This window comes from Neolamprologus multifasciatus, chromosome 20, assembly GCF_963576455.1.
Source record: "Neolamprologus multifasciatus chromosome 20, fNeoMul1.2, whole genome shotgun sequence".
In the NCBI taxonomy this organism is placed as follows: domain Eukaryota; kingdom Metazoa; phylum Chordata; class Actinopteri; order Cichliformes; family Cichlidae; genus Neolamprologus; species Neolamprologus multifasciatus.
This window is the reverse complement of record NC_140458.1, coordinates 110,404-122,500: the sequence shown is the minus strand read 5'-3', so window position 1 is coordinate 122,500 and position 12,097 is coordinate 110,404. Positions and strand designations below refer to the sequence as shown.

General features: G+C 44.4%; 1 protein-coding gene across 6 annotated transcripts in view; it reads left to right on the top strand.

Annotated features, from left to right (window-relative positions):
* The window catches only part of LOC146493949 (regulator of G-protein signaling 17-like), a 33,918-nt gene extending 21,872 nt beyond the window's left edge, over positions 1-12,046 (top strand). For 5 of the 6 annotated variants that reach the window (XM_085145742.1, XM_085145744.1, XM_085145745.1 and 2 more), the window contains 4 exons: positions 7,152-7,324; positions 7,463-7,558; positions 7,956-8,190; positions 9,814-12,046. In XM_085145742.1, the coding sequence (XP_085001868.1) occupies positions 7,152-7,324; positions 7,463-7,558; positions 7,956-8,190; positions 9,814-10,008 (699 nt within the window). In that variant the 3' untranslated portion in view covers positions 10,009-12,046. The remainder of the gene's footprint in view (positions 1-7,151; positions 7,325-7,462; positions 7,559-7,955; positions 8,191-9,813) is intronic. The other variant, XM_085145743.1, reaches the window with a different exon arrangement.
* The last annotated feature ends 51 nt before the right edge of the window (positions 12,047-12,097 follow it).

Here is a 12,097-nt window from a genome sequence, read left to right as displayed (position 1 = left end):
ATTTGACTAAAGAAACCAGCTGCTGGTAACAGAAAGTCTAAAGTCTTTGCTAAGGTGTCTGCTGTGTACATCCTTGAGTTAGAAGACTTTTTATGCTTTAGTGCTTCATACGTCAGAGTTCAGGGGTTAAAAACACTCCCGTGAAAATGGTCAGGTACAGGGACTGAACAAAAACAAAAAAAAGCAGCCGGTGTCCAAAGAAGAAGAGCTTCAGAAAGCTGGAGAACTGTTGCTCAAAAGCACTTTAAAGATTTAAAGATGATCTGGCTTCATGGACAGATAGAGCTGGGTGTCATCTGCATAGCAATGAAAATGTATGCTATGTCTTCTAATGATGCTGTCACGGTTCGCTTGAGGACTCACATGCAGGACTCAGAGGCACAGTCAGTATTTATTACAGTTCCACCAGGTGTATATACAAACAGTGCAGGGGATAGTGCTATAAACAAAGCGGTGACAGGGAAAAAGGCTCCGGGGAAATCCAGGTAGGGAAAAGACACTTGCTCCTCTTCTGACTCTCTCCTATCGTGACCACTCTCTCTCCAAACACTCACACAAAAAAGGAATCCGCTCGGGGAATGCAGGGTCGGGTCCAGGGGATCTATGTACAGAAGGAAACACACGTTTCACACACACGAAACCAGGTGTTTCCTCTTCAGAGGGGCGTGGGCCGAGGGCGTGAACCCACCATGAGTTCCGCCCTGGCGAGAAAGCGAGAGAGAGAGCAAGAGAGAGAGAGAGAACACTACTAGTCAGCGGCCTGCTGATCCCCTGGCCGTGACAGTTGCTGCCTAAGGGAAGCATGTATAATGTAAACAGAATTGGTCCTAGCACTGAACCCTGTGGAACTCCATAATTAACCTCAGTGTGTGAAGAGGACTCTCCATTTACATGCACAAACTGGAGTCTATTAGATAGATATGATACAAACCACTGCAGCACAGTACCTGTAATACCTACAGCATGTTCTAATCGCTCTAATAGGATATTATGGTCGACAGTATCGAACGCTGCACTGAGGTCTAGCAGGACAAGCACAGAGATGAGTCCACTGTCAGAGGTCATAAGAAGATTCAATTCAATTCAATTCAATTCAATTTTATTTATATAGCGCCAAATCACAACAAATGTCGCCTCAAGGCACTTCATAGATACAGAGAAAAGCCCAACAATCATATGACCCCCTATGAGCAAGCACTTTGGCGACAGTGGGAAGGAAAAACTCCCTTTTAACAGGAAGAAACCTCCGGCAGAACCAGGCTCAGGGAGGGGCGGCCATCTGCTGCGACCGGTTGGGGTGAGAGAAGGAAGACAGGATAAAGACATGCTGTGGAAGAGAGACAGAGATTAATAACAGATACGATTCAATACAGAGAGGTCTGTTAATACATAGTGAGTGAGAAAGGTGACTGGAAAGGAAAAACTCAATGCATCATGGGAATCCCTCGGCAGCCTACATCTATTGCAGCATAACTAAGGGAGGATTCAGGGTCACCTGGTCCAGCCCTAACTATATGCTTTAGCAAAAAGGAAGGTTTTAAGCCTAATCTTAAAAGTAGAGATAGTGTCTGTCTCCTGAATCCAAACTGGAAGCTGGTTCCACAGAAGAGGGGCCTGAAAACTGAAGGCTCTCCCTCCCATTCTACTTTTAAATACTCTAGGAACAACAAGTAGGCCTGCAGAGCGGGAGCGAAGTGCTCTAATAGGGTGATATGGTACTACAAGGTCATTAAGATAAGATGGGGCCTGATTATTTAAGACCTTGTATGTGAGGAGCAGGATTTTGAATTCAATTCTGGATTTAACAGGAAGCCAATGAAGGGAAGCCAAAACAGGAGAAATATGCTCTCTCCTTCTAGTCCCTGTCAGTACTCTTGCTGCAGCATTTTGGATTAACTGAAGGCTTTTCAGTGAGTTTTTTGGACATCCTGATAATAATGAATTGCAGTAGTCTAGCCTGGAAGTAATAAATGCATGAACTAGTTTTTCAGCGTCACTCTGAGACAGGATATTTCTAATTTTAGAGATGTTGCGCAAATGGAAGAACGCAGTCTTACATATTTGTTTAATATGTGCGTTGAAGGACATATCCTGGTCAAAAATGACTCCAAGGTTCCTCACAGTGTTACTGGAGGCCAAGGTAATGCCATCCAGAGTAAGAATCTGGTTAGATACCATATTTCTAAGCTTTTCAGCGCCGAGTACAATGACCTCAGTTTTATCTGAGTTAAGAAGCAGAAAGTTAGTGGCCATCCAAGTCTTTATGTCTTTAAGACATTCCTGCAGTTTAACTAATTGGTGTGTGTTATCTGGCTTCATGGACAGATAGAGCTGGGTGTCATCTGCATAGCAGTGAAAATGTATGCTATGTCTTCTAATGATGCTGCCTAGGGGAAGCATGTATAATGTAAACAGAATTGGTCCTAGCACCGAACCCTGTGGAACTCCATAATTAACCTCAGTGTGTGAAGAGGACTCTCCATTTACATGCACAAATTGGAGTCTATTAGATAGATATGATACAAACCACTGCAGTGCAATACCTGTAATACCTGTAAGATCATTTGTAACCTTCACTAAAGCTGTTTCTGTGCTGTGATGAACTCTGAAACCTGACTGAAACTCTTCAAATAAACCATTCCTCTGCAGATGATCTGTTAGCTGTTTGACAACTACTCTTTCAAGGATGTTTGATATAAAGGAAGGTTGGAGATTGGCCTATAATTAGCTAAGACTGCTGGGTCTAGAGATGCTTTTTGAGTAAAGGTTTAACTACAGCCAGCTTGAAGGCCTGTGGTACATAGCCGATTATTAGAGATAGGTTGATCATATTTAAGATCGAAACATTAATTAATGGCAGGACTTCTTTGAGCAGTTTTGTAGGAATGGGGTCTAAAAGACACGTTGATGGTTTGGAGGAAGTAATTATTGAAGTTAACTCAGAAAGATCAATTGGAGAAAAAGAGTCTAACTCAATATCAATGGTACTAAGAGTAGCTGTAGATAATATTACATCTGTGGGATGATTATTGGTAATTTTTTCTCTAATGATTACAATTTTATTTGTGAAGAAGGTCATGAAGTTTCTATGCCATATGTTCAAACAAGATCTAGAGTGTGATTAAAGTGGTGGGTGGGTTCTTTTACATTCTTAGCATCTACATGGATGTTAAAATCACCCACAATAATTATTTTATCTGAGCTCAGAACTAAATCAGATAAAAAGTCTGAGTAATCAGACAGAAACTCTGTGTAAGGCCCAGGTGGACGATAGGCTGGTGTGAAAAATTGCTGCCACACCTCCCCCTCGGCCTGTGCTTCGAGGTTTCTGGTAGTTAGAGTGACTCGGGGTTGTTGATTCATTTAAACTAACATAATCATCCTGCTGCAACCAGGTTTCTGTAAGGCAGAGTAAATCGATTTGTTGATCAATTATTAAGTCATGTACTAACAGAGACTTGGAGGAGAGAGACCTAATATTTAATAATCCACATTTCACTGTTTTACTCTTTGGTTCAGATGTGGATACTGTATTGTTCTTTCTTTGTAACTGTTTATGTTTAAGTTGTTTGTTGCTGGTTTTTAGTTTGTTTTTTGTCTTTTTGGAAGCTGACACAGTCTCTATGGAGATGGGTTTTTGGGGGGGTAGCAGGAGGAGAGAAGCTGCAGAGAGGCGTGTAAGACTGCAACTCTGCTACCTGGTCCCAACTCTGGATAGTCATATTTTGGGGGGTTTAATAAATTTGTCCATATTTCTAGAAATGAGAGCTGCTCCATCCAAAGTGGGATGGATGCCGTCTCTCCTAACAAGACCAGGTTTCCTCCAGAAGGTTTGCCAATTATCTATGAAGCCCACATCATTTCTGGGACACCACTCAGACAGCCAGCAATTTAAGGAGAACATGCGGCTAAACATGTCACTCCTGGTCTGATTGGGGAGAGGACCAGAGAAAACTACAGAGTCCCACATTGTTTTGGCAAAGTCACACACCGATTCAATATTGATTTTAGTGACCTCCGATTGGCGTAACCGGGTGTCATTACTGCCGAAGTGAATTATGATTTTACTGAATTTACGTTTACCCTTAGCCAGCAGTTTTAAATTTCCCTTAGTGTTGCCTGCTCTGGCCCCTGGAAGACAATTGACTATGGTTGCCGGTGTCTCTAGCTTCACATGTCTGAGAACAGAATCACCAATTACCAGAGTTTGACCCCCGGCTGGTGTGTCGCCGAGTGGGGAAAAACGGTTAGACACATGAACGGGTTGGTGGTGTACCTGGGGCTTCTGTTTAGGACTATGCTTCCTCCTCACCGTCACCCAGCCGCCCTCTTTCCCCAGCTGCTTGGGGTCTGCCGGGGAACAGCTAGCGGGGCCTACGCTATCTTTGGCTGCACCAGCTACAGGGGCCTGGCTAGCTACGGGTGAATGAAGGGTGCGAAGCCAAGTCTCCAATTCAGTAATCCTGGCCTCCAGAGCTGCAAACATGCTACATTTGTTACAGGTATCATTACTGCTAAAGGAGGCCGAGGAGTAACTAAACATCTGACACAATGAGCAAAAAAGTGCAGGAGGGACAGGTGAAGTAGCCATGGTGCTAACGAGTCGGCTATGAGCTAAGCTAAGCTAAGACACAGTGAGTGAATACTTTGGCTATAAATTAGGTAGTGAGTACACAGAGAGTGTGCTTCGGATGAAGCGTGTGAAGATTATACTATGAAAAAAGAAGGTATCTAAGTTTTTAATTAAATTGCTAAGCAGATAAGCTACTCAGAAACATCACTGTGTTTGAGCAGTAACAGGAAGTGATACTCTACCGCAGAGAGAGCAAACACCAATTGTTAATATCCGTGCAATATGGTGCAAATGGAAAAGAATGTGTCACTGTTTGTTTACAGGTGCGTATTACTTGTGCAAGCTCGCTGTCATTACTGTAAACAAAGGTTATTGGGAAGGGAGATTTTAAGCTCAAGTTTCATCTTGTGACCTGAGCAGGAAGCAGCGTCTTATCTCTGAGTTGTCACATCCTGACTGAGCCCAAGATCATCAGCTGAAGCAGCTTTAAACTCAAACTGTTAACTGTCTCCTCCCAGCTTTTTCAAGTGGTCTCAGTCACTATAGTACCTGTGCAGGTAGGCCAAACAGAGTGCATTCCAATAGACCAGATCAAAAATCGCCTCCACATTAACTGTAATGTCTTTTCTGGTATCACCCCAGTGTTGGGGAGTAACATAATACATGTACCGCCTATACGTATTTAAAATACAAAATATGAGTAACTGTATTCCGTTACAGTTACTAGGGCTGTTCGGTATAACGATATATATCGGATGACGATATAAAAACGTCTATCGTTTCATTTTACGCTATCGTTTGTTTTGTGGTGTCGCAAAATAAACTGTTTACGGAAATATTTTTTCATCGTTTTGATGGTCATTGTAGTTATTATTAATTTCTTAAAGTTCTCTCTTTCTCTTATATTTAATATAACCACACTACGGACGGACAAGCGCCTGTTTTTATGCGTTGTGGTTAGCAACAACGACGGTGACACCATCACGTGTCCGCTTGTTTATGTACCACATAAACCTTTCACAATAAAGCTCAAGATCTGTTGAGACTTTTCAAAACAAACTGAACCACATGAAAGAGCAGATTATTTACGGATGAGAAGTAAAAAAGAGCCGCCAGGTGCTAAAAAATAAACCTTAGACTCAAACGTTAGAACAGGCTTTTCCCCGCAGCACGCCGTGGAATAAACACTCAAAGAAAACGGCCGCCGTTACAACTTATGTCTAAAAATGTATCGTTTCATGCATCGTTAAAACACTCGACTCCAGCTACATGACGCGCAGCTGGAAACACGTCACGCAAGTCGAGCTGCCCGAGATTCACAGAATTTACAGAAAATGTTACATTTATGTGATTTATGTCATTATCAGGATGATAGATGTCTTATATCGGGATATGAGATTTTGGTCATATCGCACAGTCCTAACAGTTACCGTTTAAAAAGGTGGTATTCAAATTACAGTTACTTTGTTTAAATAAAGGGATTACATAGCGATTTCATATGTTAGGCTGTCCCCTCTCTATTTTAGGTAATTACACGCCGGTGGAAACCCAAGGAAAACACGCATTAAGAAGCTCAAATGTCTGTGTCTCAATCTCGCGTCTCATAATGACGTGAAGAAATATTTTTAAAAATGTTTTAATATGAAGGCAATAGGCAGAGTGTTACAGGTAGGGCTGCCACGATTAGTCGACTAGTCACGACTACGTCGACTACCAAAATCGTCGATGACTAATTTAATAGTCGAAGCGTCGTTTGAAGCTTTGTAAGATCACAAAAGACGCAGGAATAAGTAGCAGGATTTAAGAGTGTAATAACGAACTGAAACAGAAGATGGCAGCACTGCATGTACAAGGATGCCAGCTGCCGTTAAACCCCAAAGAAGAAGAAAATTCATAGCGCGGCCCAGCTCAGTTTACAACAATGGCAGCAATGGCAACAACTAGCAGCTAGTTAGTTTTAATGTTACTCTTATTATTCTTTCTGGAGAGAGAAGAGTGCCTGACGAGCCCAGCTGTAAGTAAGCTATTAAGACTCGACTGTACACCGTGTTCGTGTTTTCCTCTGAAACAATAAGTTCTGTTGGAGCAGCCTTTCAACGCCTCTCTCTGTCTCTGCTAGCAAAGTTGACCCAGACAACAAAGTAAAGCTAGTTTTCGGCTATGAGCCCGACACAGAACCCGACGTATTAGCCAGAGGTCCCTTTACTACGGTTCGGAGCCGCGGACGTGTTTTATATACGCGACGAATAGTTTTCTATACGAGATCGCTATAAAAAGTGCAGCCTTACCTAATGTGCACCTACTGTTACTCATTTATATTAAGGTTTAAACATCTAGTTGGTGTTGGTGTGGAGAGTAACCTTCAGTAATAAATCACACAGCAATACATTCATGTAGTTGTAAACAGCATGATAACATTAAGTAATCCAAAGTATTCAGAATACGTTACTCTCATTGAGTAACGTAACGGAATACGTTACAAAATACATTTTGGGGCATGTAATCTGTCATCTGTAGTGGAATACATTTTAAAAGTAACCTTCCCAACACTGATCACCCTGAGTATGTATCTGTACAGTACACAGGTCCGATTCCGGCCGAGCGAGGGGCGGAGCTCACCATGGGCGGAGGTCGCAGCGAGACCTCTGCACTGACCGGGACGGGAGGGGGGCGGGGCACGGCCACTACCCAAAATTCCCAGCGGCCCAACGCCTGCTGCTTCTGCTGGTGCTGCTGCTGCAGCTGTTCATGGTGAGACACACCTGCCTTACCTGGTGCAAACATACCTGTGGTCAGTGCTGCCCTTAACCTCATCGTGTGTGGCTGTGCTGTTTGTGCGAGTTTGTGTGTGTGCGTGTTTCCTGTCTGAAGGCTGCTTTATCATGTCAGTCTCACTGTCAGGAATGAAGAGGAGAGGCAGAGGCAGAGGAGGAGGAAGAAGATACCGGACACAAAGATGGAAACCATACCAAACTGTGAAGCTTGGTGAGTCACTGCGGTCGATCGTTCTCTGCTCGACCTCACATGAAAAACACAACTTTTTCCGCACTGCCACCAGGGGGCAGTATGAGCTCAGCTGAGCTCAGCGAGCCGTGAAACATGTTGATGGGAGTAGTACGCAGTTTGGGAATAAGCTGAGCCTGAGTGTGAGTTTTATTTACCTGCAAAGGAAACGTGTTCAAACACAGATGTGGTCTGACCGTGCCTACATCAGTTCATCCTGCATTAACGGCTCTAGGATCTTCACAGACTCGCAGTGTTTAGCCTCACAACTGCAATTAAGTCAGAAATATCCAAATATTCATACTTTCAGTTTGATATCAGCTAACTGGAACATACACAAATGAACAGATGAACAAAGATTTCCCCGCTTCTTCCTCAGCACCAAACCATCGTTAGAAGAGATCCGGCTGTGGTCTCAGTCCTTCGACAAGCTGATGAGGAATCCGGCAGGTCGAAATGTTTTCCGGGAGTTCCTGCGGACAGAGTACAGCGAGGAGAACATGTTGTTTTGGCTCGCCTGCGAGGACCTCAAACAGGAGGTGAACAAGAGCGCCATTGAGGAGAAAGCTCGTTCCATCTATGAAGACTACATTTCTATTCTGTCACCAAAAGAGGTATGACTGTTTTTCAGCTGGGTTACACCAGTGCTCACTGTTTGGAGGACCAGTGTGTGAACTATACAACAGGTGCACAGAGCTGTAAGATGTAAGGTGTGTCACTGGATACAGGTTCTGACACCAGGATTCACTTCCTGTTTACGCATTCTCGTTGCTATCATCGAAGAAACCAACTCCAGACTTTTTTGGAAAAAAATTCTTAATTTAATCCCAAACACTACAGAAAGATTGCGTATTTCTCCCACGTTAGCTTCTAAAATCCAGGTGTTTACAGGTGCACCTTACAGCCGTACGTCTTGGATTGTCAGCACTCTCAGTGTTTGGGTTTTCTTTCTTTAAGGAGGTGAAGAAAAGATTTAATTGATTTCAGCAGTTGAAATTAAAAGTTACAGCACGCTGGACAGCACCACCAAGGCTGAGGCCATGCTTCTGGAGACTTCTCTCCAACCTCTGGCTGTGGAGGAGCGTCTGCTCCGTGGGTTCTGAGTCAGCTGATCTGTCGGTCGAGCCACACCCGTGGATGTAAGCTGTGGGGAGCAGAAATGTGTCTTCAGTTATCATTTTTGCTTCTGACGGTTCAAAATGAGTCAAACTGTATTTCCATGGAATCTTTCCAGATAGCATCAGAGAGAAAAACAGAAAAGTTCCCAAAAGCAGGTTTAAAAGGTTTTTAGCTGCTTTGAGAAAGAACCCAATGAGATGTCAGACTCAGGGGGAGACAGTGCCACAGTTTGGCCACTGATGGAAAAGCTCCGCCTCCTTTAGATCTTGTTTGCTGCACAGCCAGCAGACGGCCTCGGGGACCTGCTGGGGCTGCATGGATGTACCCTGGTGCTCATCCATCCAGAATCGTGGTCTATGAAGGGGACGAGGAGTGTCTTAATGCTCCTGCGTTGGTCCCAACATAGCCCGTTAGTCTTTAATGCAACGAGCAGACGATTGTGTTAAAGCTGCAAACGACACAAATCTAAATAGCCAGTCCTCTTCACCAGCCTCAAACATCACTCAGCCAGGTGAAGCTGGTTATACTAGACACCTGGTCAGCCAGGTAAAGGCCCGTGATTGGCCCAAAACACAGATCCCAGAAGATCCCGGGCCCAGAGCGAGACCCGTGTAAAGTTAGCCAACAACAAAGTTAGCCGTGTTACCGACGGGTTCGGGGAACTTTTCCGTGTGCTCATCAAGATCGTCCTGAATCCGGATACCTGACCACTTACCTGGGAATTCTCCAGATGTTAAGATTTCCTCATTGTGAAAGTGGAGGCTAGCGTAACCCACGGCAACACTCAGTCACCTGTGTGTTATTGTGGAGTCACACCGTGTGTCACTTTGGGAGATAAGATTCACGCCTGGCTGCCTGCAGTTCTCACCTTGACCTCATTTATCACTGAAGCTCGTTAAAAAAGACCTGCTCTTACTTTTAAGACGTGGAGACGACACAGTAGCCTGAGTTGGGTTTAGCAGCAGCTGTTCAATGCAGTGTGCCTGGTTAAGAGTCTCCCGTGAGCTCCTGTCAGTCACGTCTCCAGCTCCAGGTTGGCTGGCTCATTAGTCACACTGTTTCTTTGTGCACCAAAACCTAAACTGCTTTGTTGCATCGAAGTGTGTTTTTCCCTCCAGGTGAGTCTGGATGCTCGGGTTCGAGAGGTGATCAACAAGAAGATGCAGGATCCGACGCCACACACCTTTGAAGACGCCCAGCTGCAGATCTACACGCTGATGCACAGGGACTCCTACCCACGATTCCTCGCCTCCAACATCTACAAGGCGCTGGTTCATGGCGGCTCCCGTACGCCCTCCGAGTCCTACTCCTGAACATCTTCATCCAACCTGTGCTCTGCCTCCATCCAAATCTTTCAAGCAGTCATCACTCCATCCTCAGCTCTTCCCACGTACTCATCTTCATCGTCTCTCATGTTTTCTTCCTTTTAGTAACACTCCTGCTCACTTCTTTCTTCTTTTGTAGTCACCTTCTCTTAATGTGGAGATAATCATTTTGAAAACAAGAAGAAAACCCTGGAAACAGATTTACAATGTTTATAAAAATCTATATATTTTTCTCGAATTTGAAATCTTAATCAGGCCTTTGACGTCAGTTAGACCTTGTTATGTGCAGTGCAGTGATTAAAAACTAGCAGTTAAATATTAAGACAAACTCCTGGCCAACAGTTTCAGCTCAGCGAGGCTTTGAGCTCAAACAGATGAATTTTAATAGCAGTGAACTTATTGATTTTAGGTGATTTATGAGTTTTACGTCACTGAAATCAGACTAAGCTGATCCCTGATCCATCCCTGCCTTCCTCCTCCTCACGGTTCACCTTTGGTTCATGTTTCCCACCCCCTCCTGAGGGCACCAGCGAGTGACACTGAAGTTTTGCTGGGGTGATGGTTTTTTCAGTGGGAGAAATATTCACATGTGCCATCAGCTCTTTGTGGATTTTACCAGCCTTGCTCCTTAGCACCTCCTTTCACAGAGCCAGCTGACTCCACCTCGCACTTCAGGAGTGATGCGGTTCAAAGAAAAAGATGAATGCTGCGTCGTTCCCTGTCTCTGTTTTTGAACTGGAAACACGACGCTTCCTCAGACGCTTCATCTTTGGTAGTTCGCTGGATCGACGACTTTACTCCTGACCACAGGGGGGCGCCGCTTCCTCCAACTACTGACTAACAAACGACTACATGAATATTTTATATCACAGAACTGAACATGGAACATTTCACCTACTTTTGTTTGTCGTGGTCTCTCCTCGTCCTGGTTTTTCCAGAAGAGGATGACCCAATGAGACTGATTACACCCGAGACACACACACACACACACACACACACACACACACACACACACACACACACACACACACACACACACAGAGCAATAAAAACACTGGAGTTTAGAAAACAGAATCAGTGCTACTTTACTTACACGGACCGTTCAATAATCAATACTTTCCTTCCATTAATGGTCAGAAAGACACAGATTTGAGTTTCGGCGTAAACGAAGCTGCTGTGGCCGCTGTGTCTTTAAAATGATGGATAATCAGTGATAATGATTATTGTTCATGATTAGTCTGCAACCAAAAACTACTGAGAGATGAAATGCAAAGATGCAAAGCTGCAGGCGGACGTTTGTGTTGTAGTGAATGAACATTGTGTCGCCGAGACCACAAGAAGAAGGACCTGTTAAAGATGACACAGAGGAGGTTTTGCTTGTGTGGGTGGAAAACGTTTCACTGTTTACCACCAAGAATAACGCGCAGGTGAAGTCAGACGTACGCCGCCATCACGTGAATGTTCATGGTCGCCACATCTGTTTTCTTACAAATTTATAACAGGCCCTGTAAGTATAGTATCACACACACACAGACACACACCGGGGCTGCCTACCTGGGCGCTGCTGCTGCTGCTGACCTCTGCGACCTCTCACTTTTGACCTCATCACTGTCTGTGGCTCCTGATTAGCTGCAGGAGGCCACCGGGCTCATCTGTGGTTGGTCCATTCAGGAAGGGGGGCGGGACGAAATCCCAGGTGCAAAAAAGCAGCCCACGTTGTGAGTCGGACGCTTCCTGCACTGCTTCATGGGAACGCTGGCAGATGGAGGCGGAGGCCACAGGTTCAAACAGGAGATGCCTCCCTCTTCAGCAGACCAGTCACACGATGCATTTCTCTTCGTATTGTTGATGTTATTTATTTTCTATTTTGTTAAAACTGTGATTTTAATTGTACAAATATAAAGAGTAAACTGAAGATCCAACGAGAGGCTGCTTGTTTTGTGACAGAAATGACCTGAGAGGTCAGACAGTGTTCACACCTGTGTTAACACCAAGGACTGAACCAATAAAATCTCCCAGGCTGAAACGCTGTTATTATGATAACTGACCGACACACACACATTAACCATGTCAGGGT